Here is a 27,847-nt window from a genome sequence, read left to right as displayed (position 1 = left end):
TTGAGGCAATACCATTAAGTCACATTGTCTCGGTATTAAAGTTAAAATGCAGAGCTGAAAGCCGGTGTTTAAGAAATTTAGAACATGTGATACTTACTTTTAGGTTGTAAGGAGGAGAGGTGCTCGAAACTGATAAAAGTATGAATCTTCCAGTGTTTATGCGTGACCTGTAAGCTATTCCAGCAACCCCTGTTGTGGCTCTTTTACACTTCAGTACTTGCAGCCTTCACTCAGACTGCAAAAAACAGGAAGGGTGCAAATCCTACTTCAGTTTTCAATCAATCAATCAGAGTATTTGTAGAGTGCGCTACTTACCCGTGAGGGTCTCACGGCTCTGAGGGGAGGAGGTGGGGGGGGGGGGGGGGTGCTGCTACTGCTCGAAGAGCCAGGTCTTGAGGTGTCTTCTGAAGGCGAGTAGGTCTTGGGTCTGCCGTATGTGGGTAGGGAGGGTGTTCCAGGTCTTGACAGCGAGGTAAGAGAAAGGCAACAGAATGAGCTGTAAGCAATGTAGGTGTGAAGCTTTCGAAGACAACTTACTAGCTACTAAGTTGAGTTTCAACTATTTTCATATTCCACTCTCAGGTAAAGACAGGAAATTTCCTAGGGCAATTTCTTCCAGCTGACAAACTATAAGTGCTCCTAACTAGTGCCTGATTACTATTAGGAGTGGAACTTGTATTACTAAAATGGATGATTCCGGGCAAAACTGGTCCTCGCTCAATTTAAATTGGAACCCAAGCGAAAAGATAATTTCCTCACATTTAGAAAGTGCTTTTCAATATATGCATATGGAAATAAAGTGAAGTCAGAGCCCAGACCGTGCTCCAGGCTGTGAGAAGACAGGCGAGCCGCAGTGCCACTGCTCTCCTTTGTCTTCTTGTGGCACTAGATGAACTTAGGACCCTCCTTTCCTCGAGGGGCACATTATACCAGTGCTTGAAATGGGTCAGTAGAAGTGCATGTGCCCTATCCCAAAGCACCTGATGCTTTGGAGATGTTCCGGTACTCTCCAGTTAACCCGCTGGCCGCGGGGGTAATTCCCCGCTGTGCTGAGGGGCGGGGGGGCGCACACAGCTCCCCGGTGATCTTGACGAGCTCAGCTTGTCATGAGCCACGGTGGCCGTGTGCTCATGACGAGCTGAGCTTGTCACGGCCACACCCGTTTCTTCAGAACGTTCAGCACAGCGGGGGAATTAGCCCTGTGTGCGAGCGTTTGGACCTTTATGACGAGCTCAGCTCGTCATGAGCACACGGCCACCGTGGCTCATGACGAGCTGAGCTGGTTATGAGCGTCCAACGGGTTAAAGGTATTACACCTCTGATGAGAAGTGCTGGTACTGACCCTCTTATAAAACATAAGTACAGGTACTCAGTACCTGACTGTACCTGCTCATTTAAAACACTGCTTAGAAAAATGATGGAATGGAAGGCAGTGGCTGAGGTTGCTTCAAGCCTTCTATCCTTCACCGGTTTGTTTTCCTCCTCCGAAGGCCAACGGATTTGCCCAGACTTGGGTCCCTTGCTCACTGTGCCACAGGACTCAAGCTGTTCCTCACTGATGAGATTGTGTTTTCCGCAGTGCAATTCTATTCATTTTAGGCATATTTGGGATATTGATGCAATTTTAAGGTTATTTTATTTTTTCAGGGAGATTCTATGCAATTGTATCCAGTTTAAAATGAATTGTCTGCTATACAGCTAAAAACAGAATACTAGGCTGATATCTCAAGGCTGGTGAATCTCCAGATTGGTGAATCCCCAAAACATGTAAAATCTTTCTTATGAAAAGTTGATGATGGTTGTCAAAAAAGTCGTAGGACCTAGTATGAAAAAATGAATAACCCACATTTCTTAATTGTTTTTGTAAATAATAAGGAATACTGGGTATGTTGAAGGTTTTTTCAAAAAAGAATGGGGGAAAACGTGTATAATCTTTAAATACGTTACTATAGTAATATAGTAACATATAGAGAAAGCTGGGAAAGACACTGGACTGGGTGAGGAAAACGGGTATAGAGGATTAGCCGCAGGAGTGGTGGTCAAGGATTGTGGAGAGATGTGCTAGGGGAATTTATGGATATGTGATGAACAAGGACACTATAGGAACGATTTCTGCAGGGCTAGATTTTACACTTTGAAAATTTCCTCTATTTCATGACAATGGAGTTGTGGAGGTTATTCCGGGATATGTTTTCATAAGTTAATTTTTATTCAGGACAACATGCGATGGAAGTAGGATCAATATTTGAGTCAGTGGTACTTCACCTATCTTATCCATTTCAAGGAGGCCATGTGTCAATCAGGGAGTCTTAGATGACTTGTAGGATGCTTATCCTGTGTGCAGTCCAGCTCACTTCATCCATATGTTTACATTTTTCCTGAGTCAATAAAATTCTATTTTACTCTTTGTCTAAATTGTGTGCCCCTACATAATTTTCATTGAGACCAGGTTTTGAAATTGAGGCTGCTAATATAAAATAAAAACCTTTTAGAAATCCTACCTCCATTATTTTCCATGGAAGGGTATTGCAGTACCTGTGGTTGCCCTTATGTGGTGCTGTACTTACTCCAGGTCTGAGTTGGAGCGCATTTGCTACTGTTTTGGGGTCTTTTTTGTTTGTACTAACTTTAGAAGTGGAGCTTGTGAATAGCAATGGTCTTACTCTTTGGTGGGTGGGGATTGTTGCGCCCTAAACCTCTCCTTAACTCTCCCTTAACCCCTTCCCTCTCCTCCCAAAACCCCTCCTCCTTTAGCGGTAAGTCTACCCTATTCTCCAACCACTCCCCCATCCCTCCCACCGTTGGTAGCGTGGATGGGGCCACAGGGGTGACTGCCCCGGCAGCCGCGGCCCATGGAAGGAGTTACGGTGGGGCAGGTAGGCGGGGCGGGGGAGGGGCAGGGTGAAGGATGCTAAAAACCGGAATATGGATAATTGGAAGTAAGTAAACAATTTAATTACTAAAACGAATTTCGTAGCACACCCTGCATCGCAAAATGTGATGCAGTGCGCGCTATGAAAGCGATGCAGTGCGCGCTACGAAATTCGTTTTATTAATTAAATTGTTTACTTACCTCCAATTATCCATATTCCGGTTTTTAGCATCCCCCACACCTGCCCCTTCCCCGCCCCGCCTTCCTGCCCCACCATAACTCCTTCCAACGGGCCACGGATGTGCCGCGGGTGCAAAATTCTCAGGGGTGCAAAATTTTAAAAGAAACGTGGAACGGACTCAGGAAGCGCTAACGATGCATGGGTTAGTGGGTGCAATACTTGCCTTGCCAAGGGCGCTGGCAACCCACGCTATGCCGCTGCCTCCCACTATTACTACTAAATCATAAGCGTTTGTATCTAGAGATTACAGGTAGGAGATGTCCGCTCAGAAAAGACAGAGGCAGAGGCGAAGACCTCCCCATTTAGGTGTGTGACTAGAATTTTATAGTACATGAGTGGTACCACTGTAGAACTGGTAAACATGCGACAAAATGCAGCTTGTGTATAGGGCCCATTGTGTTTGGAAGTTACGGCAGAGCCAACACAATCCAAGGTATCGTCATCCTGGTGATGTTTTCTTCATAAACATAGCATCTTTATGCAGCCCTTGTTTGTTTTATTTTGTTTACTGGGTGGAGGCACTTCAAAAGTAATTAGTGACATCGTTTTCCTTTACACAAACCCCCCCCCCCCCTCCCCACGCAAGTCATTAACCCATTCCACCCAAATAAAAGAACCATACATGTTGAAAAAATACAATTGTGGTAGAAAGACTTTTGGTTGCTTTACCCATCAGTTTAAATGCATAAATCAGAGGGCTGTCTGACTCGTGTGATGGAGAACAGACTGATAGGACGCCCAAGTATGCTGTTACATATTTTTGAGTGAGTGCTTTGTGCTTTTAAAATGGAGCAGTTCCTAATTGAACAGCTTTTCTGTTTGCCTCTTGTGTAGAAATGTGTGTGGTCTTAATGTCTACTCTAGTTGAATCTCGGCTTCTCCCTCCAAACTGAGTGATCTTGGGCAAACTATTCCTCTCCCTTAGCTTTAGTTCTATTATCTACCAAAGATTGGGAGTACCTAGAACAGGCAATTCATTTAGCATTGAGCACCACACCTAAAATGTGCAATAAATGGTTCAGTGGCACACGTTCAGTGCTACAATGCAAACATCTAACTAACCATTTGAATCTGAAGCCAAAACAGGATAAGGAAAAAACATTTTGCATAAAGGAGCCTATTTTATTTGGCAAAGAAAAAACACAAGCATCGGTACCAGCAGCGATTTTAGCTGAAATCTAAAATACCAGACTGAAATGTCAGCAAAAATAGCCTTGATTCAAAGCTATAATTTATATCTGAACGACCAATGGAAAATGACGTTAAAATGGAATCAGATGTTTGTAACTCGATGCGGAAGAGAAATGATGAGTGTGTGCTTTTTTGACTTTTAAGAAGTATTGTCTTTACTGCCTGGCTGAAGACATAAACTGATGTAAAAATAAATGGCTGCTTGCATAATTTATAAAATGCCTGGCTCCCTGATCCTGTTTGTATTGATTTCTCTAAAAGGCTTTTGTGGCCACGGGAACCAATCTGTCTCTCCAGTTTTTTCCGGCCAGCTGGCAGGCTGAGCAGCGGCAGGCACCGACGCGGGAGTATGTGGACTTGGAAAGGGAGACGGGCAAGGTAAGTGGTGCGCACTCTCAAATGCCGCTGTGCAATCTGGGTAAAATGTTTGGACCTCAAAATGGCGCTGTGCAATCTGGGGTAAACGCTGTAGTGTGCACCCTAAATAGAGCTGCACAGATCTAGGTAAACTGTATGAAACCTAAAATGGCTCTACTATGCAATGTGGATGCCCCCAAATGGCGCTGTGCAGTCTGGGTACATTAGGTGCATCGTCAAAAGGGGCTGTGAAGTGACTTCTTGGCTTCCATTGGGGCAAGAACCCTGAGCTCGTCCTGGGTACCAGGGTGAACCCTCAAACAGCCTTGTGAAGTGGGCAAGTGAGTGAACATTATGGATTTGAGCTTTGTATGTGGTATAAACCCTGATATGTGTCCTTGGGTATAAACACTTTGGCTTTCCTCTGGATATGCAGTGCGTCCGTTCGAATGTCACTGTGCACAAACACATTCAGGGTTCCATTTCGCTAAGCAGTGTGCATTTCCAAACATTTCCTTTTGCGCTATCGCCATCACTTCAACCTGGGTGAGCATGGTACCGCCTCACTCCTGCTCTTAGGCAGGACAACAGACAGCAATACCGTGACGTCAAGCTGGGCAAGTGGTGTGCACTCTCAAAGGTGTGCTTGGACTGTAATATGGGCGTTAGTACTATAACATTGATCCGGGTACTCTGTGCAGGAGAGCCCGAGCAGGAAAGAGCGGTGGGGCCGGGTTAGGGGGGTATTTGACGGTAAGCAACGTTTACCATGAATCTTTCTCCCTGCAGGGAATCACAACGCGGTTCTTACAACGGCCGCGTTGTGATTCCGCATACCATTACTCCGCAAGTCGGAACAACGACTTGCGGAGAGAGGGGAGGGTGTTGGATGTAAAATCCAACACCTTCCCTATTGTCCGCACAGACTTGAGTTGGAATAGTAAATTGTACTATTCCAACATCCAGCGCCCCCCCTCCGCAAGTCGTTGTTCCGACTTGTGGAGTAATGGTATGCAGAATCAAAACGCGGTTGTTGGAACGACCGCGTTGTGATTCCCTGCGGGGAGAAATACAGAGGTATAATAGCATACATTCAGATTTGACAGACGAGCATGAGGGAAAATTAATTAAATAATTAATTTCCGTCGTCGGCATCAGTCGAAATCCCCCCTGACCCCACCGCTCTTACCTGTACGGGCCGCTGCTGACTGTGTGCACGCTCACAACTTTGGACATTAACAACATTGCTTCGATTTTGGTAAGTGGTGTATGCTCAGATGTCCCTGGGCACTAACATCATGATGCACCATGACGATTTCATACATTACTTACCTTGCCCAGGAAGATTACAATCAGTTTAATTAATTGTGCAGTACAATTATCTATCTATCTATCTATCTATCTATCTATCTATCTATCTATCTATCTATCTATCTATCTATCTATCTATCTATCTATCTATCTATCTATCTATCTATCTATCTATCTATCTATCTATCTATCTATCTATCTTCCCCAGGATGGATGTGGGGCGGTTCAGAAATTCTTGTTTCGAAACAACCCTGTGATTGGACCGTGTTTTGGCCAATAAAGACCTGTCTCCGCCCCCCCCCCCGAAAGCAGGATTAAAAAAAGAATGTAATGCATCCCACTGTAGAGAGCCAGGCAGAATTCCATAAAGAACCTGTGTCTTCCATCCCAATCCAGATACAATTAAAAACAGAGATAATCCAATTCACTGTAATGAGAATTAGAAAAGGTACTTACAGTTCCGAATCTGTAGCTGTTATCGAAAGACTGAGCCTCAAAATCAGGCCCACATGGAAGAAGCGAGAAGGCAACAAAAGGTTCGGAGTATTTCAAAAACAAATTCACAGCAACGTCATAACAAAAAATGTGTCAACTTTCGAGCACAATTGTATTTCCCAAGTACAAACGTCTCCCTATGATGTTTGATAATCACAGTCATGTTTTGTTCAGATTGTGGCACGTCATTCTTTAAGAGTTTATTTCTTAGATCATTCAGTACATTATAAACACTGTACCATTAACAAATTCATACAGTGGGGCCATCATCCGAGACATGTCGTAAAACAGCAGTAATTCCATATAAAGGGGCCAGTGTGTGCAGAACATTACAGAAGGAATAATCGTATGTTAATCCATCTCCCCAAAATATGTGCACCCCTCCCCATGGCTGCCGGTATATCCTTAACCCTCAGGTTCCTGCCTATCGTCTGCAGAGACCTCCTCAAGTCATTCTGATATAGCTGACAGGCTTTGAGGTATTAATGTTTGCTCTTAGCTCACACCAAACAACCACCACGCTTAATATTCAGTATGCAAAAATCATTTCGATGTCCAAAAGGAAAGACATTTCTACGGCAGTAATGACAGGGAAGGTGTAATAGGTGCTCTTTTCAGATGACTGAAGTATTGAGTTTCAGAATCTGAAATGAAAATGTGTTTCTCCAAATTAAGACTTTTAACCAGTAGATGTAGGTTTCTTTTTTTTTTAAGTTTGAGTTTATTAAAATATATGAAGTACAAAGGAAAAAATCATGGAATCAGGGGACCATGAGGAAACAGGAAAATGAAAAGAACAATCAAAGGAGAGGCAATCAAATATCATCAAAAAGAGGGGAGGGAGAAAAAGGGGAATCATAACATTGGATAAATAGCAAAGCAATAAAACAAGCATTATGATGTAGGTTTCTAATCATAAGGAGAATGTCTACTGTACAACAAAGGGACGCGAATATCACACTTGGACCGCCAGACTCATGGGGGTGCGGCGGTCTCCGAACCGCCCTACTATGATATGGGCGGCCGGACAGCCCCTGCCCGCCACAGTTGCCAGAGAACCGCTGTTCCCTGGTGGTGTTGCGGAAATCAGGAGATAGTAATATGCTTGGCAGGACCACTGCGGTCCCGCCAAGCACATTACAAGTTTCCTCTCCTCCACGGTTTTCATGGTGGTTCCACCGCCATGAAAACTGTGGCGGAGAGGAAATAAAGGGGACCCTACAGGGCCCCCTGGTGGCTCACGCCCTGTGAATGCACACAGGGGGACAGACCATGTGCCCCCCAGTGTGCATGCACATCAGTTCCTGCACGGCATGGACTTTACAGTCCAAGCGAAGCATTAACAGTTTTTGATGTTCCCATTGCTGTGCCCATTCTCAGGGCACCTTCGTAGGAATGTCAAAAACAATGTACGTTAGACAGGAGGGAACTCCTAATCTGGTGGGCAGTCTGACCACAGCTTTGCCTTTGCGGACCCGGCTCCGCACTGCCAAAGTCATAATCAGGCCCTTAGTGTTCGGGCAGTCATTAAGAATTCCACGTTATGAATTCTAGTTGACAAGAGCTCTCTATTGCCATGACAACAACGCGTAGGGATGCTAAACGTGTAGGATTGGCTCGAGTCTTTTTTATGGTTCATAGTTTGATAATGCACTCCTGCTTGAGGATCCTCCAGGAAGATAAGTCCCGGGTGGGTTGGATGCACTTGGCATTTCCTCCAAGCCATTGCCTCGGTACAAGAAGTTATTTTTCTGAGCTGCTGTTTAGAATTCTTGAAGTAAACCCATGGCCATTTTTCTAAAAATGTACAAACACACAACTGCTATTTACGACTCCGCCTTGGGAGAAATTCTTTGCAATTGTTATGACCACTTCTTCATTTAACATTTTGGGAGGGGCAGTCGTTGCTCTTATTTTGGAAGTTAAAAAACTGGAGTGATTAAAATATTTCAAGTCTTTAAACTTATTTGGAAGTAAAAAAAAGGCTATTCATAAAATTTTGGACGCCATTCCGTTTTCTGGAAGCCCTATAAACACGACCGTACTTACAGTTTGTTGTACTGAGTGAATTTTCTAACAAGAAAAAATAGAAGTCAATACATACCGCAACATGCCCGACACCAAATTCTGCTCACTTTTCTTCTTCTTGTCATAGAAAAAACACAATGAGGATCAGCAATTAGATTGACAAGATTCCAAATCTGAGAACAAAATTAGAGAGGATTGCAAGCAGCACAGTGAAGACAACTGTATGGCAATAATACTATCAGGCTGAATATCTCTTCTTGAGGAACTGAGTGGGCAGCAAGTTCTGAGGGGATCATTTGCGCTAGATATGGCTTTGCTGTTTGGCCATGGACAATGCAAAGAAGTCTATTTCATGGACATTAGTGACTTGAGCAGTTGGTGGTCAGTGTCAAGCCAGCTGTGCAGAGGAGTAGTTGGTAATATCAGTGGGATGGTGTAAATTTCCCCAACTGCAGTGGGTAAGGCTGCGTTTCTCTGGTCCTACAAGAGTCCATAAATGATTCTAAGAGGATTGGATGTAGAGGATAGGATGTAGCCTTACGGCTACAGCTGTCGACCTCGAAGCTGGGCAACTCAGGTTGAGTCTCGGTAACGACACTCAACATCCTGTGATTCTTATGCAAATCACTTAATCTCCCCGTGCCTAACAAAAATTAATGTGTCCAGCTGTAACAGGACTTGTGCTCATGTAAAAGCGCTCTGATACCTGATTTCTTGGGTCTAGTTCATGCTATATAAAACTTTAAAAAAAGAAAAGGAGTAGCTTTGCCCCTACTGCCCACAACTGAGTCGCTTTTTATGTATGTATTTGGTATTTGTAGGGTACAAACCTAGGCAAAGTCAGTACAGAGCTGTGCAGAGTCAAAGGCATAGACCCAGGCACCCAGTGATTTGAGAGGTATCTGGTTGGTGGACTCTTACTGCATCATCATTTTGGATTCTTTAAAGAGGTGTGTATTCAACTCTCTCCTAAATTGGAGCAGCTCTGGGGCGGTCCTGGTGGACAGAGGGATGTTCTTATGAGTGTCGGTTGCACACACGGAAAAGGCCTGTTGCCTTGTTTTTCTTTTACTTTTTCTATTTGAACTTATGGTGGCTGAGTGTGGGTGAGCAAGGGAATGTCCTAAGAGGATAGCATGTATCACAACCATACCCGGCATTCACTTCCATCATTAGGAAGTATTCCATCAATGGCCATGTTCCAAAAGTGGATAAATGTTTCTTAACCGCGTCAATGTCTGCAAGCACTTATATACCTCATTGTGGGCCAGATGTAGGTCACCAAATACCGGTCGGTAACGGCCGATTTCGTCCGTTACCGACCGGTATTTGGAGATTGAGATGTAGGGGGCCTTAAATTTACCGATTCAGTATATTTACAGAATCGGTAAATTTACCGTTTCTGTAAATTACCGAATCGGTAAATTTACCGAATCTCAAGTTTGTGATGTAGGTGGCACTGAAAACAGTGCCACCAGCCCTTAAGAATTCGTTATTTACCATGACATACTATGTCATGGTAAATAATGAATTTCTGTGTACATGCACATCTGTGCATGTACACCTGTGCCATGTGGCACACATACATGCCCTTAGGGGCATACAAGCCAGAATCAGGGGTGCAACAGGGTGTCAAAGTGGCACCCTGTCCCCCTTGTGAATTCGGTAATTTTACCGAATCGGTATTTACCGATTCGGTAATTGACATTGATTCCTATGGGCCTCAAGGCCCATAGGAATCAATGGCAATTACAGAATCGATACATACCGATTCATTAATTACCGAATCATACCGATTCGGTAATTAATTAGGTAAAATTACCTACATCCCGATTGCCAGTTCTTAAATACCGAATCGGTATGATTCGGTATTTAAGAATCGGTAATCTGGGATTACCTACATCGTGCCCTGTGAGTGGTAAGTGGATGAGCAGCATCCACAATTTTGATGTTTGTCATGATGTAGCATTTGATACATGGCAAACTATTTTTGTGTAGTTTCTAGCCTTGTCAAAGAGCACAGCTACTGGTGAATAGCCGCTAAATGTGTTCAGACATGTGTCCATGGCCTGTGAGGAGAGGGGTTGGGGGAGAGAGAGATCTACTTCTCTCTCAAAATGCATCCTTTAGATTTTGCTAGCACAAAATGTCTAAACATTTTTGGATAGTGAATTGTAGTTGTGTGTGTGTGTGACATTGCTTGCTCTGTTTAAAGCCCTTTGGCCATAAATGCAAATGGCGGTATTCAAATCCATTGGGTGAAAGGAAGTGATTGGTTACCACAGTTCTGATATTTGCACTGGGTAAATAAAGCAGCCCCTGTTATTTGAGATGTTCAAATATTGAAAAGCTGAAAGAAGCATAATCTTTTGTATTAAAAAACTGGTAATTCTGGTTTTGTCTTATAATGCCAACTACTATAGCAAACATTTTGCATAAATAAACTTGTCAGTTAAACAAGTGTTTATGCGGAATTGCACTTCTGGCCAACCCTAACTATATGTCTTCTTTTTGTTGGTGAAGAATACCCTGACTTTGATTTTTAGATTACAGTTATGTTTTTGTGTCCTTGGAAAGGAAACCATTTAAATTATAAAGCTGTGGGCCTGGCCTTTTCCCACCTTTCGTTTTTATTGTCCATTTGTCTGACCTATATTTGCGCGTGATTCAACTAACATAAAACGTGTGCATGTTTGGTATGTGTAAATTTGTTCACACAATAAAAAATGCAATATTTATTATTTTCAAATAAACTTACAAATTTCGAAGAACTGTCAAAATTTGGTATTTAAACTGGGCCTCCGCACCTGTGGTGGAGGCCCAGCAGTCGTGGGGGAGTCTCTGCACTCGTGGTGGTGGCCCAACAGACGTGGGGGAGTCTCCTCACTCGTGGTTGAGGCCCAGCAGTCATGGGGTAGTCTTCGCACTCGTGGTGGAGGCCCAGCAGTCGTGGGGGAGTCTCCACACTCATGGTGAAGGCCCAGCAGTCGTGGGGGAATCTCCACACTCATGGTGAAGGCCCAGCAGTCGTGAAGGAGTCTCCGTACTCGGGGTTGAGGCCCAGCAGTCATAAGGGGAGTCTCTGCACTCGTGGAGGCCCAGCAGTCGTGGGGGAGTCTCCGCACTCGTGGTGGAGGCCCAGCAGTCGTGGAGGAGTCTCCACACTCATGGATGTGCTCGTGGTGGAGGCCCAGCAGTCATAGGGGAGTCTCTGCACTCGTGGTGGAGGCCCAGCAGTCGTGGGGAAGTCTTCGCACTCGTGGTGGAGGCCCAGAAGTCGTGGGGGAGTCTCCACACACATGGTGAAGGCCCAGCAGTCGTGAAGGAGTCTCCGTACTCGTGGTGGAGGCACAGCAGTCATAGGGGAGTCTCTGCACTCGTGGAGGCCCAGCAGTCGTGGGGGAGTCTCCGCACTCGTGGTGGAGGCGCAGCAGTCGTGGAGGAGTCTCCACACTCATGGTGGAGGCCAAGCAGTAGTGGGGGAGTCTTTGCACTTGTGGTGGAGGCCCAACAGTCGTGAAGGAGTCTCCATACTCGTGGTGGAGGCCCAGCAGTCCTAGAGGAGTCTCTGCACTCATGGTGGAGGCCCAGCAGTCGTGGGGGAGTCTCCGCACTCGTGGTGGAGGCCCAGCAGCCGTGGGAGAGTCTCCACACTCTTGGTGGAGGCCCAGCAGTCATGGAGGAGTCTCCGCACTCGTGGTGATGGCCCACCAGTTGTGGGGGAGTCTCCGCACTCGTGGTGGAGTCTCAGCAGTTGTGAAGGAGTCGCCTCACTCGTCGTAGAGGCCCAGCAGCCGTAGACGAGTCTCTGCACTCATGGTGGAGGCCCAGCAGTCGCGGGGGAATCTCCGCACTCATGGAAAGCTGGAAGTTAGCAGTGCTGTCGCCTCTGCTAAAAAAGTCAACTTTGGATCCGGCTTGTCTTTCCAACTACAGGCCGATCTCCTTGCTTCCCTTTCCGATCAAGATCCTGGAAAAGTGGGTAACTCTCTCTCTCTCCGGCTTCCTGGAAAACATCGGGTGGTTCGACGAGGCCCAGTTTGGCTTCCGACCTGGACATGGGACGGAGACCGCACTGGTGACCGTGTTGGACAATCTGCGTTCGCGTGTCGACAGTGGTCGGGCAGCCTTTCTGGTGCTGCTCGACATTTCGGCCGCGTTCGACACGGTCTGCCATCGGACCCTGGTCCGGAGGCTGGAGGAGTGCGGGGTCAATGAGGGGGCTAGAGACTGGCTGATTTCGTATCTCGAGGGCAGGCAACAGTTGGTCTCACTTCCGCCTTTCAGCTCGGAGCCAAGGAAAATAGGACAGGGTGTTCCACAGGGCTCGGCCATCAGCCCGATATTGTTCAACCTGAGTCCGCCCTTTCGTCCAGCTAATAAAATCTTTTGGGGTCTCGGCATTTAATTATGCCGACGACACTCAGCTGTTTTTTTCCTTGGAAGGGAATAATGCGGTCTCGCTGAGCACCTTCCATCGCTGTATGGCAGCCACAGCGGACTGGCTACGAGCTAACTCCTTGCAATTCAATAGCTAGAAGACGGAGGTGCTCCACTGTTCTACTGACTGTATCCCGCGGGCTCTACCCGTGAATTTTTGGCCGAGCACCTTTTCCGAACCAGTGCTGGCATCGGAGTCAGCACGCAATTTAGGGGTTATGTTTGGTCCTAATCTACAACTGGACCTACATGTCAACAAAACCACGGGAACATGTATGATGCTGCTACGCATGTTACGTAGAGTTTTGCCTCTTCTCCCTGCTCAGGCCAGGCCGGAAGCAGTCCGTGGGACTATATTAAGTCGGCTCGACTACTGCAATGGACTTCTCCTGGGGGCCCCAAAAAACTTGATTGGGAAGCTTCAGAGGGTGCAGAATATGGCCGCTAAATTGGCCCTTTCCCGACCCAGGTCTAGCTCTTCCACTCTTGCGCTACGAGATCTGCATTGGCTCCCAGTAGATCTACGGGTCCAGTTTAAAGCGGCATGCTTGGTGTTTAGAGCTGTACACCTTCTGGGCCCTATCCCGCTGCAAAATATGTTTGCATGGTATTCGGCCCCACGGCTTTTGCGGTCGTCATCGGCTCACCTTCTGGTGGTGCCTAGGTTTCAAAGAGTGAGGATGGGCGGCCGCTCTTTTAGCGTGGCTGCAGCTAAATTATGGAACTCCCTCCCACTCCCTCTTAGGAGTTACAAGGACAATCTTCCGTTCAGAAAGGCCTTAAAGACGCACCTTTTCCCTAAGTAATGGTTGCGCGACTGCTCTAGTCTAGTGCGTGGTTCTCTGATCAAAGCGCCAGGATGCCCTCTGGGTGACAGGCTTGCGCTCTATAAGTATATTAAATAAATAAAATAAAATAAATAAATGGAGGAGGCCCAGCAGTCGTTGGAGAGTCTCCGCATTTGTGGTGTAGGCCCACCAGTCAGGGGGTAGTCTCTGCACTCATGATGTAGGCCAGGCAGTTGTGGGGGAGTCCCCGCACTCAGGGTGGATTCTCCGCAATGTGAATTCTCATTGCGTAGATTCCTCCTGTCTGTGGTGAGTCCCTCACGACAGGGGAGAATCCCCCACGACTGTGTGGCCCCCGCCATGAGTGCGGATGCCCTTTGTGAGTCCGGCCCTCAGTCTTTAACTGGGTTGAAGGACGAAAAAGTGAACATTTTCCATATTTGGTGACCAGAGTGCATTATCCCTGCAAGTATTTTCATTGCTCTAAATAAAAACATGATTTTGCCTCTGGTGGGGGGTAGGGGGTCACTAGAGGGTGTCTGGCATTTTGCAATAAAAAATCTTTGGCTTCATGGGATTATCCCCTGTAATGCACATCATGGGAACAAACTCCCTGACAGAGTTTAGGATTCCACATATAGAGGACCCCTCCCCACCTCTTCTAATTTGGTCTAGCATACACAGCCAGTGTCACCAGACATTAGGTGATCAACAGAAAAAGAGCTTTCAGAAGCGCTATTTTCCAGAGGTGATGTGTCTCCGCCCCACATTTTGATCTTCCTCTCTAAAACATTTGATGGGGCTGAGGTTGTGTGTTTCTACTGAGAAAGAGTGCTCAGGTTGCACCTTATTCCTCGTTGGAAAGCCCATGGGCAAAACAATAGCCCTTTGTTGGACATAATATCCAATGAGGCATTCATCAGATGCCAAAGTTCTTATCTGTTTATTGTGATAAGTAACAACTAAGGCAGTAGGTTTGGCTTTTTCATTATGAAAAGCATATTTTAAAGTCAATATGCCGATATGGGTGGGTTATTATTCGCTGTATTAAAGTTTGTGAGCAGGTATTTTGTTACACGGAACCTCACAAGTTACCGTAATGGGCACAATTTTTAACATTAGTTGTTCCCTCTGACAAGCCCTTACAGCCAGATTCATCAAAGTAAAATCGGCTCGCAAAGGGCCAGATTCTGAGAATCTGGCCCTTTGCAAGCGCTATTTTTGCATTTGGCATTCATCATCCCAAATGCAAAAATCGTAATTCTAGAAATCGCTAAATTGCGATTAATTGCATTTAAGGAATCTCAATTTGAGATTCCTTAAATGCAATTCATGAACCATTTTAAAATTGCGAATTCGCAATCTGCGGCCGCTATTTACCGCGAAGTCTAACTATGTGGTAAATAACAAAAACTTTGAAAAATGCACTAAAGTGCATGTTTCAAAGTTTCATGTTGCGCACACACATGCCCTATGGGCATGTGTGTGCGCAACATATGTGTACACCAACAACAAGAGAGAATGGGTCAAAAGGTCACTCTCGTACCCCTTAGGACTAATATATCTAAACAACAAAAGAGTACCAAATACACAAATACTAATTGAAAGAACAAAGTGGGAGGGAAAGCATAGCTTAGTGAAGAAAAGAACCCTCAGGCACCAACTAGATATGTTGGTTGCCAGTTGTCTTGTATGATTTTGGCGCCACAGTGAGCACTGAACATGAGGCCAGGGTTGTTTTGGTCCTGAGGAATGCTGGGCTGACTTTAGGATCTCGCAAGAAACATGTCGACCTTTTAGTACATTAGGTTCAAATTAACTCAACCTTGTATATGTCCGCCTTTCCACATTTGTTTTTAATAGAGTTAGAACTACCCTTGTATTAAATACGTTTTTTTCTGGGGAGTAGTCCACACTCTTTTGATCTGAGCACTGTATTTTCTGACTACGTAGTATTTTACGTTTTCACAAAGAAGGACCCAATGAAGACAACTGGCAACCAACATATCTAGTTGGTGCCTGAGGATTCTTTTCTTCACTAAGCTATGCTTTCCCTCCCACTTTGTTCTTTCAATTAGTATTTGTGTATGCGCAACATATGTGCACACATCAATTTCAGGGGTGCAACAGGGTGTCCTTTGGACACCCCTGCACCCTTGAAATCGCAATCTCAATTTGCGAATCGCTAATTGCGATTAGCAAATTGAGATTGTCTTCCCATTCATTCCTATGGGCCTCTAGGCCCATAGGAATGAATGGGGAGATATTCCTTAATTGCGACTCGCAATTTGCGAGTCGCAATTAAGGAATTATTAGAAATCGCTATATTTTAAGTGATTTCTTGATGAATAGCATTTTGCAATTCCTTAATAGCGATTCGGTATTTTTCGCTATTAAGGAATAGCAAAATGTGTTCTTGATGAATCTGGGGGTTGGTGTAGAGGATTTGCACTGCAAAGAACTTTGTTATGTCCCTTTGGGACAGGCTGTATATTGTTTTGTCAAATGTAATTTTCTACATATTTGTTATTTTAAGACTGTATAGCTGCTGGATGCCTTGTACGAAAGCTTATGTTCATATCTTAGGTTTTTGTTGCTTATGACGGCAAAGCTAGTGGTAAATTCTACAGACCAGATTGGTTCATTGTGAATATCATATCCGATGCCATAGGTCTGAAATGTTTATTATGAAACATTCAGGCATAGCCCGTAGTCCTGACTTATGTATTGTGAAAATCCATTGGACCTTTAAGAGTGGATTATTATACTGTGTTAAACCCTGTAGACAAGTATTTAGAATCTTGCAGACTACAGGAGTAAGCAAGAGTTTTGTACCCATTCTGACAAACCCTGGGAGTAGGCGCTTTGCACTGTGATATTCCTTGTTGGGCCTCTGAGGATGGGTTGTACATTGTTTGCCAACTGTAATTTTGTATATATGTGTAATTGTATGACTATATACCTGATGGGTGCAAATTGGTACATTTTCTATTTAATGCAGTAGCCTTAATTGCATTTGGTGACAAACCATTGGTAATGTCTAGGTTTACAGACCAGATAAACACAGTACTGGTGGCCTGCAGTTAGTTCTGTGTTCCCTTTGAAAGTTGGTGCTTTGGGCATGGGTCCAGTTTGCCCTTGCCTAAGGCCGGCCATATTTGCCATAGTACCAGTCAACAGTTGCATTAAATGTAAAATAGGCACTCCTGGTTTGTGTAACGCTCAGCCTAGTATTCTTCTCTAACGGTACTTATTCACTATTGGTTTCCATGTCGCCTCCGTTGTTTTTCAGTGAGGTAAAGTTCTCTAGCACCACATAAGGCACGTGTTTCTGACCCGGTATGCCTCTCGGCCGGTGTTCAACTCGATAATATAAATTGTTATGTGGTTGGTCCATACTCTTGGAAAACTTGAATTCTCTTCAATGGATGTGAGCTACCTCTGGACTCAAGATGCATGTGTGTTTAGGCAACAGATCTCAAACGTCACGCAAGATGCCACCGGCTCACCACGGAGTCCGCCGCCATCTTGTTGATATTAGTAAACGGCATCACAGAGTGCCTTGATGCTGGACAAGGTTGAGCTTAAATGCTCTCTGCTTTTGGACCGCACTTTTTGCTTTGCCGTTGACTGTGATATCCTTTGAGGGAAGCTTACACTGTTATTTTTTGTGATATGCATGTTCTGTGTGAGAGAACATAGCAATTGACTACAAACTGCATGGTATCTGTTCTGTCAAATGTTTACACTGCAGCTGGATCTACAGTACCCTTTCTGTGTAGTTAGATGCATGTTTGAATACATTTCATTATAGAAATTTCAAATTTCCTACTCAGAAGGTGGCTTCAGGGGGTAGGGGATATCTGTGAATTTGTGTTTTTTCCTCCCTATTTTTGTCATGCTCCTTCTTTTTAGGCGAAGGTGGTCACAGAGAGGGAGACTGTGCCTCTGGGACACGTGTCGAATTAATGTGCCAGGAAAAACCCAAGTCAGCGAATAATGTGTGCGCAATCTGGGTTGGTATTGTTGTGCGTGGGTAGGGTCTCCATGACATCACTTACTTGGTAGGTATAGCTGCAACGCAGTGCTATAGGCCTCCTTTCCTACTTAAATTGCCAAAGAAGACCGTGCATGGCAGGAAACCTTTGTGAAATCACATACAAAATCCTGGAATTGCCTTTGCCTCTGTTTTACCCCTCACAGCTTCCGTCATGCCCCAGGGCACCTTTGTGATGCAGAAAGTACGTCCCAAGTGGACTCTGCTAGCCTTGGGTCTGCTGTAAGCATCTGGCCTGTCTGGGGTTGGGGAGCCATGGCATGGGCACACACGGTGCTCACTGCATGAAAGAGGCTGGTTAATGCATACCCCTGCTGAGGGGGCTTATTAAGGGTCTTAAGTGTACTTGTTTGGGTTGAGAGCCAAAAACGCTCTCATCTGCGTCTGACGGAAAGTAAAACTACTAAAAGTCCTTGCATCTCTGCAGAGGAACAGTAAGCAGAATTTTCAGCACCAAGTTGATGAGCTTTGCATCTACATGGGAGATTTTAGGTCGAGTCTAGGCAGATCGCATGCGCTGCCTGAAAGACCTGTCGTTATCACCTCTATCGGCCTTGGCATGCCCATGAATTGCCATTTGTTCGTTGTTATGCCATTTAGAAATACAGGGTTTTTATTGGTGCATTGGGTCTGATTCTCCCGCCTTGGCGTGCTTGGGTCACGGTCAGGCGACTTTACTCGTTGTTTGCTTGCGTTGGCCATCCCAATACGTCCTGCGGCTCCTCCTGGTCATCCTGATCTACCTTTTTATTTTGTAGGCTATCAACATCGTTTTGGGCTTGCAGTCCGTTTCACGGATCAATGCTCTGTTTGGCACCTGCAAAGTGGCAATTTCTGTCCGGTAGCCGTTGAGCTATGCTAATAGCTCTAACTAAAAAAAAAAATTGAGACCTATTGCATTTTTAATGCTTGTTTTTTCTTGTTGGGCCACCAGAGGTGAGATGCTGATCACAGGTTCAAGAAGGCTTGTCAGGCCCAGAAGCTGTCCCACTGGGGCCCTCGCGGAGCTGCACGTGCTTCACTTGTTCGGGGCAGGGCAGGTCACTCTTCCTATTGTGTACCAAACCCGAGGCCGAAAATTGGCTCCGCGATAAGGGTGCCAGCACATTGTGTTTCTTTTCTGCTTGTCTCCTCAGACACTTAACCTGCTGCTGCTCCCATTGTTCTGGTGAATAAATTTTCACCAGGCCCATTTGTTTATCCAAGGAGTTTTTATGTTAGCCCATTAGCAGTGAGATGTTCACACCTGCATTTGAAAAGCTATGTCTGCCCTCTTACCCACTTGTCTGTTTCACCATGACTGTCTACAAGAAAAAAAGAAAAAGTCTGGAACTAAATGTTACTTTGCACAAGTTTGCCAGTTGGCACTGTGACATATAATCAGGGCCACTGGAATGAGGAGTTTCTGCAGCCACAGCAGTTTCTGCATGATCATGGTTTTCCCTCATTTTGCCACATAATGCACCTTCCACTGTGTAACTTGAATATTACACAAAAAAGAAATTCTGTTTAAAGCTCAAACACAACAAACATTATTAAACAAAAAGTTCTACACGTAGTTTGAGCAGTGACGGATACTTTTCAAAGATTAACCAGTCACTTTTCAGTTTCTGATAGCTGTTTTCAGTTGTTAAAACTAACTCTAATGTATTGCATGCAACTCTGCCAGACTAAAGAACTAAAGAAATAAACTAAAGAAATAATACTGCTACAAATTGTACTGCATTATGCCTCACAATTTCCCTTTCCTAGCGACATCATTTTGTCAACCATTGCCATATAATTCCAGTGGCCCTTCATATAATACAATTCACCTTTCCTGACTTTTCATCTGACAGCATGTTGCACTCTGGGCTTGTTTTGCTTTCAACACTGCCTTTATTGGTTCTAGATCCAAGCATGCAAATTGCTGTTGGCTACGAGGCTAGAATTTGCCTAAGGTGTAACGTATAACATTAAGTCACATGCCATCTACGTATACAATTTTTGCAAAGTCATGTAGTCCTTTTAAAATAACTGCTTGCTTCACAACTAGAACTAAAAGTACATTTTGCTCACATATTTTGCAAGAGTTCACACTCTTATTTACATCATCCATTAAAACAAGCATTGGCAATGCGAATCAGTTTGTCTTTTTCTGTAGTGGAAAATTGAATACCGAGCTTCGCAACGCAAAATGGGTACAACATTGACAGCAGCTGCACAACCTTCCCTAAAATACTAAATAAGTAAAATACATGTTGCAGAAACAGGAGGGACATCACACAGTTCTCTCATATATACATAATAGGTACAATACAAGTAGCTAACACACTAAAGAGAGAGTGGGAGGAGTTAAAGGTCTGTTGTGCCTTCTCCATAAACAGACATAAGCGTACAAGAAGTACAACAGTCCCGAAGAAACAGACAAATGTCTTATGGATTAACCATAAATTTGTGTACTTGCATATGGTGATGAACGCTCACCTACCTAGTGTGGTATGCTTCATCAATCGGAAGCACCTAAGAGTACTACTGTTCATTGGTTGAACACTCTCCTATTTACGAGTGACCTACTTTGGGTGAGGTTATGTCCCTCAAGTCGATATTTATGTTCTCACTCAGTCTTATATTAAAATTCTGTGTAGGTGAGCTAAAAATGATTTTCACTGGGGTTCACTGCTACAAGATTAAAAACAGGAGGGTTGAGCAACAAACAATGCTTATATTTTTCATCACCATGTTTCGGTTCTCGAATATTGCGGCTGTTGGGTCTGGTACCGCCTACAGGTCTTGGTATCTCGCATTAAATATTGTGAAATAGTCCCTGATTCATAAGGCATGTTATGCAATTGCATTCGATATGTCCTTTGTGTTTTCATATGATGGGGCAAGAGGAGTGGAAACAATCTCTCTTCATATAGCAAGTACATCCTGGGCAGAAACAGTGTAACCTTGAGTACAGCAGAGGACAGATACAACTAGAGCAGCTGAAAGTGCTACTGCTGTCACTCGGAGACTCACTGCTACTTTTCTGCTCCGTGCACAAGTCGACCGGGCAGAAAAGGGTTTTATATGGTGGCGGTGTCTGTTAGACACCGGCATCCATATTAACATGGGGGCGGAAGCATGCCTTTCCGCCACAGAAAGGCATGTAGATTTTGCTTTTGGGGGCCCGTTGCGGTCCCCCAGGGTATTGGGGGGTGAGGGGTGCAAATGGGGGGTACCTATGGTACTCCCCTGCATTGCCATGGACATGGTGACAGGCACCTCGCGGTGCCTGTCACCTGTGCAGGGCAATGCACTCAGTGCATTCCCAGCATTATGGCAGTCGGTGCTGTGAGCACCGCCCGCCACAATGCTGGTGTTGAAAGTTAGGCTGAAAACCGTCAACATTATCGGCGCCCTCTTGCTCTCCTTAAACCTTTTGTGCGCGTAAAACAGCCGCCATTTTGGACACCATGGCTTACCTGCTCTCGCCGAGAGCCAGCGCGTCTCTCTCTCTCTCTCTCTCTCTCCTAGCTTCGCTGGCAACCCCCTGCTTGCACCTGCCTTGAGTCATAAACCCCTCTTCGGCGCTGCTCTCCCCCAGGCCCTCATCCTGTTCCCAATGCGACACCTCCCTGCCTCCCTTTCATGATCTCCGGCCCTTTGACGAAAACCCCTTTTCCCCGTGTGCCCGTTTGTCTTCCCCGTTCCCAGGCCGACACCTAGCTCTGCCGATACCAATCCCTTGCCCCTCCCCATACAATAGAAAGCGTCCCTCCTCAAAGGACCCCCGAGATGATCAAAGCCCCCCCATCCCACGAGATCCGATCGAAACCCGCACACTCCGTGAATCGGCGGAATACCCAGCTGCGCGATGACCATCACCTGTTGTGAACGGGGCGGGGACTTCCACTGTAACCTTGCGTGGGAACGGGCTGGGAAGGGGGGGATTCTGAGGATGTCTTTCCGTACATCAAAGTATCAACGAGAATGTGTTACATGTAATAAAGAGATAAACTTGTGTATAAGAGGCCAGGCCTCAGGGATGCAGTTAGAGCACCTCAGAACGATACCTTCTGTCCGTTTCGTTGTGTTCTCCTCCGGAGAAAATAAAAACCTTGTTTCCTGCCTTCCAGTCTCCAGCGCCTGCCTCTTCAATAGTTTAACTTCTTTGTGGGTTCAAGAGGCGACACCGCCGGGCAAATACTTAAGGATCTTATATTCTGGTTGGTAGTGCCCCCCAGTTGTATTTTTCCACAATTGGCGTCCCAAGCGTGGGGCCCATCAGCGACCCATGGATCCAGTGGGAGAGGTCCTGACGACAAAGTGAACGACTGCAACGATCGGGAACGCGTCTGTCCGATAGACCCTCGTCTGACAGCCGATCATCCGAACTTCACTGGTTCCGAACAGACCTCTCTCGAGTGATCTACGGTCCTGACTGGGAACCATCAGGAGTGCCGCGAGGATAACGAAGAAGAGAGGACGATCGGGCGCTGGATTCGGAAGTCAGGAAACTGTCCATGCGGTCCGGGTAAGGTCGTGTTACCACGACAAGTTGCGAAAAAATTGCTTGATTGCTTGTTTGTTAAATACTAGTATTGCTCTTTTTGTTTATTTGGAGATTCACTGTCTGCAAACGGAGAAACAACAGGCTCTCTCTTTGCAAGCAGTGGAGGATAGGTAGGGCAGACAACCGTGCTTATTTTTCTCCCCCACTCAATAATCACCTGAAACTGAACTGTTGTTCACAAACTATTGTTTCCTGGAGATTCCCTGTCTGCAAACAGGGAAGAGACCACCCTTTTTGCAGATAGTGAAAAGGGTAGGTAACGCAGATCTTTGCGGACCTACTCATTCTCCCCATTGTTATTTATCGGTCTTTTGTTATCTTGATCTATGAGGGATTCACTGTCTGCAAACGGAGAAACAACGGGCTCTCTCTTTGCAAGCAGTGGAGGATAGGTAGGGTAGCAGCCGTGCTTATTTTTTTTCTCCCCCACCCAATAATTGCTTGAAACTGAACTGTTGTTCGCAAAACTATTGTTTCCTGGAGATTCCCTGTCTGCAAACAGGGAAGAGACCACCCTTTTTGCAGATAGTGAAAAAGGTAGGTAACGCAGATCTTTGCGGACCTACTCATTCTCCCCATTGTTATTTATTGGTCTTTGGTTATTGTGATCCATGAGGTATTCACTGCCTGCAAACAACGTAGAATAGAAATATTCTGTCTAGTCTTTGCACCTAGTGATAAGATAGGCAGTGCTGACTTTTTAGTCCCTCGTTACGAGCCGTCATGTCTGTCTTCTCCCCACTGATGAGTAGCCTGTTTAGCCCGGACCGCCTATTAGAGATGGACCATCCAGCCCCGCTGGAAGGCACCCCTAATAAGGACATGTTCATGAAGCATGGATTGACCGCTATAGCCTATAGTAAACTATGGCATAAATATACAAAAAAGGGTCAAGAAAGTCAATGGCCCCTGATAGGATCCTTCGATGATGATAAAATAAAAACGCTAGAAACCGCCCTGGGTAAAAACAAGACAACACCTACTATGCTTGACAGCTTCGGCATGTGGCGAAAAGAAACTGAACAGCGTAAAAAGAAAACTGAGAGTAGGTTGGAAAAAGAGCTGCAAAAAGCAGCCCACCTAGCTGCTCAGAAACTAAAAAAGGAGATAGAGGAAAGAGAGAAAGCTAAACAGAAACTAGAAAGGGAAACGCCAAGCCAGTGTCCGGTTAGAACCCCCTCCATGCTCTACCCTGACTTACCCTCGAAACGACAAGCCAATGAGGACCTGCTGTTAGGTCCTCCTATCATCTACATGCCCCCTCCATATGCCCCTTCTCAACCCTTGGCGCAGCACGCGCCACCCCCAGGTACAAGCGAAGGTACCGCCACAGCGTCGGCCCCAATAGCCTCTGTGCCAGCCGAACCCCTTGTATTAAAACCCGCATCAACAACAACGTTAGATGACCATGAGACTCGAGGGGCTGGCCCTGCAAGAACAAACAGACTAGACAAGGATGAGCGAGCGGGGATCGACAAAATAGCGAGGACACTGGTAGAAAGGAAGGATGATGAAGAGTACATCACAGATATGTTCAGCTCGTATACAGGGAGTCACAGACGACATTTTACCGTACGACTGTGTTATCATGTCTTGAATGCATACGAGAACCGATATCGAGACAAAGGTCCCGAGAGCCTAAGGACTCTGTACCGGAAGGTCGATATCGGGGATGAGGGCGAGTGTGATGTGTCGGACCTCCTTACGCGTACGCTTGAGGTTTTCCGCCACCTCACTGAACGAAAGCCAGGAGCTAAATCCGCAGCCCCCGTAGTGACCGAACCACCAACCGAGCAATCTAACACCATGATGCCGATACGTGAGGCTGCCCCTTACTGGGTTCCCCCTCGAGGTACAGGGACTCACGATGATGCAAACAACCAAGATGCAAAGGGAAGGGTAGTATACAACTGGGTCTACCAGCCATGGGACCGGCAAGAGATACTGACATTCCGGAAATCTCTACCCGACCTACGTAAAAACCCCACTGCCTTCTATACTGAATTAGGTACAGCCCTGGGTTCAACGATCATGACCCTGGCTGACATCGACTTGTTCTTCGGGTTATGTCTGCCAGCTGATGTGTGGAAGCAAATCCGGAAAGTCGACCACCTTGAGCTGTTCGGACACACCTGGTCACAACTCGATGACTTGGACAAACAACGGGGACCAGGACAAAAGCCGTTGAAATCCATTCTAGACCTCCCAGATAAAATCGTAGAGAAATTAAAAACCCTAATCCCAGAAAAGAAAGTGGACTGGTCGATAGTAACAGCCTGTCGCCAAAAACCCCAGGAGGATGTATCGGAATACTTCTCCCGGTTTGAAACGGTGTTCTCCGATTACAGCGGCCAGGACATGACCACTGCAACCGGACACCATCTGTTTGTCCAGAATTATGTTAAGGGCCTATCATTGGACATCTCCCAGAAACTACAGGCCAGCGAGAGTAGTTGGGCAGCCTCCAAACCTACAGCGATTCTCCAAATGGCCCAATATTATGAGCATCAGAAAAATGAAAATGATAGGGCGACAGAGAAAAAGAAGAAAGACTTAAAAGAGAGGGTGATGATTGCCAAACTGCAAGGGGTGACTATAGGACGAGACCAATACCGGGGAAACTACCAGACAAACGTCCCTAAGACTGCATTTCCCCAGGACCGCACTCTGACTCCCTACAGTGGACGCACAGACCTTAGAGATGACCAGTGCGCTTTCTGCAAAGGGACTGGCCATTGGAAATCCCAGTGCCCAGTTCTCCTGGAAATGATCAGGAACAGAGACCCCAGGGATGTAGCAAACGGACCGAGACCTAAGGGACCACAACGAGGGCCCCCAAATGACGCGACTAATGACAGATCAAGCAGACCAAATACGTTCGATCGACCCAGACAGAACCAATATCAACAATCTGACTATGACGACACTCACACCTTTGCATAGGACAGCCAAGGGCGAGGGAGGGATCCAGTCGAGCTCTATGTTGACCAGCAGGGCCCTTATGTCACTGCTAAGGTCCTGGGTACCAAGTCTCCATTTCTGGTAGACACTGGCGCAACACGTAGTGCGTTATCTAAACGACTGATTCCAAGGGCACCCTTGTCTGGCTCACTCATAACATCGACAGGTTTCGATGGAACGCCCTCCACCAACCCTTTGTCTGCCCCGATTCTCTTTGACGTAGAAAACAACACCACCGACACCACGTTCTTGCTTTCCTCCAATAGCCCTGACGCCATTATGGGACTTGACTTACTGAAACACTTCCGAGCGACGATTAGGTGTTCTCAAGATGGAGTTCGAGTGTTTCTTTACGACAACCCCGTTCTGCTTAGACATTGTTCCCCCCGACACATGTTTTCCATCACCGACGTCGACGCGTCCCTGCTTGACACTCTACCTCCGTATCTGTGGGCCAAAGCGGATTCGGACGTAGGGCGTATGTTAATTGACCCAGTGCACATTACTGTCCGACCAGACGCAACACTCCCAAAACTCCCACAATATCGGATATCGCCAGAGGGCGAGAAGGCATTGGTAATGATTATCCAGTCACTGATAGACGCAGGAGTGGTAGAGGAAGTGGTTAGCAACGTTTGCAACAGCCCTATCTTGCCCATTATCAAGAAGCAGGGAGAGGGAGATGAGAAAGCATACCGTTTCATCATCGACCTCCGAGAGATCAACAAAGTGGTGGTACCCCAGTACCCTGTGGTCTCAGACATCACCACCATCCTGACCTTGATTCCATCCACTGCCACCACCTTTTCCGTCATCGACCTCAAGAACGCATTCTTCTCCATCCCCATCCACCCAGACAGCCGATATCTCTTCGGCTTTACCCTAAAATCCCGCTCATATAGGTTTTGCCGAGCCCCTCAAGGCTACACGGAGAGCCCTAGCATCTACAGCCAGGCCCTCAAAAGGCAACTAGACCAAGTCCGGTTACCCGACGGGGTGGTGTTGGTACAATATGTCGATGACATCCTTTTGGCAGCCGACACCACCCCTCTAGCGGTTACCGCCACCATTCAACTCTTGCACTTCCTTGCGGAAAATGGCCACAAGGTCTCCAAGAAGAAGTTGCAATTCTGCCTACCCCAGGTCACTTACCTGGGCCACCTTCTGTCCAAAGATGGAAGGAAACTCACCCCTGATCGAATCCAGACCATTCTAGACACCCCTGTCCCTAAAACCCAGAAGCAGGTTCGCTCCCTATTAGGCCTCACCTCCTTCTGCCGACAATGGTTGCCAAACTTCAGCCTCGTTGTAAAACCACTGCTCTCTCTCCTAAACAAAGACGTCCCTTTCCCACTCCCTTGGACTCCTGAGTGTCAAACTTCCTTCACGGAACTACGAGATGCCCTTTGCTCAGCCCCTGTCCTGGGTACCCCTGATTACAGAAAGCCCTTCTCCCTTTTCACTCACGAAAGGGAGGGGTGCGCTTTATCTGTCTTGACCCAGGCCATCGGTCCTAAACAACGACCGTGCGCTTACTTCTCTGCCACTCTTGACCCTGTCGCCAGAGCCTTGCCTGCCTGCCTTCGAGCTGTAGCTGCTGCTGCAGTCTCTATCCGACAGAGCGAGGGGATTGTACTCTCGAATTCCCTCACGGTACTGGTACCCCATGCAGTCGACACCCTCCTGAACCAAACCAAGACGCAACACCTGACGAGTGCACGACTGACTGGATACGAACTGACCTTGCTTGCCCCCCATATCACCCTGAAAAGATGCACCACACTGAACCCAGCAACTCTGTTACCCTTGCCAGAGAACGATCCCAATGTGCACCCTGTACATGACTGCGTGACTCTTACGGACGAACAGACCAGGAGTAGGGTCGATCTCAGAGACACAGCTTTCCCTGACCCCGACGGGGAGTTGTGGGTGGACGGTTCTTGCATCAAACTCTCCGATGGTACCACTTCCGCTGCCTATGCAGTCACCACGGCTCGAACTGTAGTAGAAACAGCCCGCATCACCCAGCGATCTGCCCAGGCAGCGGAACTGATTGCTTTGACGAGAGCCTGCATCCTGGCAACAGGAACCACGGCGAACATTTACACCGACAGCCAGTATGCCTTCGGGGTGGTTCACCATTTTGGGCTCCTCTGGAGGGAGAGAGGATACTTGACCTCACACGGCACACCCATTTTGCACGGGGATTTAGTCTCCGCCTTAATCGAAGCTGTCCTCCTCCCCAACAAACTTGCCGTTATCAAATGCCAGGCACACAAGAAGGTGACAGACATTATTGGACAGGGAAATGCACTAGCCGACATCACCGCCCGAACGACAGCTGAAAATAGAACGACAACACATATGTACGTGACCAGGTCACAAGCAGAAAACTGGACTGACGCCAAGGACACAATTAGAGACATACAAACTGCTAGCACACAACACGAATTGACTGAATGGGCACGGGTGGGATTGAAAGACGATGAAGGCTGCTGGCGGACAAAAGACACGAACAGATGGTTGCTACCTGATTCATACTTGATTCCCATATTAACCATGGCAC

General features: G+C 46.4%; 1 protein-coding gene across 4 annotated transcripts in view; it reads left to right on the top strand.

Moving 5' to 3' along the window:
• Positions 1-27,847, top strand: part of CBFB (core-binding factor subunit beta) — a 220,125-nt gene that overhangs the window by 28,882 nt on the left and 163,396 nt on the right. For all 4 annotated transcript variants that reach the window (XM_078670411.1, XM_078670414.1, XM_078670413.1 and 1 more), the window contains exon 3: positions 4,566-4,682. In XM_078670411.1, the coding sequence (XP_078526537.1) occupies positions 4,566-4,682 (117 nt within the window). The remainder of the gene's footprint in view (positions 1-4,565; positions 4,683-27,847) is intronic.

This window comes from Lissotriton helveticus, chromosome 12, assembly GCF_964261635.1.
Source record: "Lissotriton helveticus chromosome 12, aLisHel1.1, whole genome shotgun sequence".
Lineage (NCBI taxonomy): Eukaryota > Metazoa > Chordata > Amphibia > Caudata > Salamandridae > Lissotriton > Lissotriton helveticus.
The sequence above is the reverse complement of the archived record's forward strand: the minus strand, read 5'-3'. Positions and strand labels throughout refer to the sequence as shown.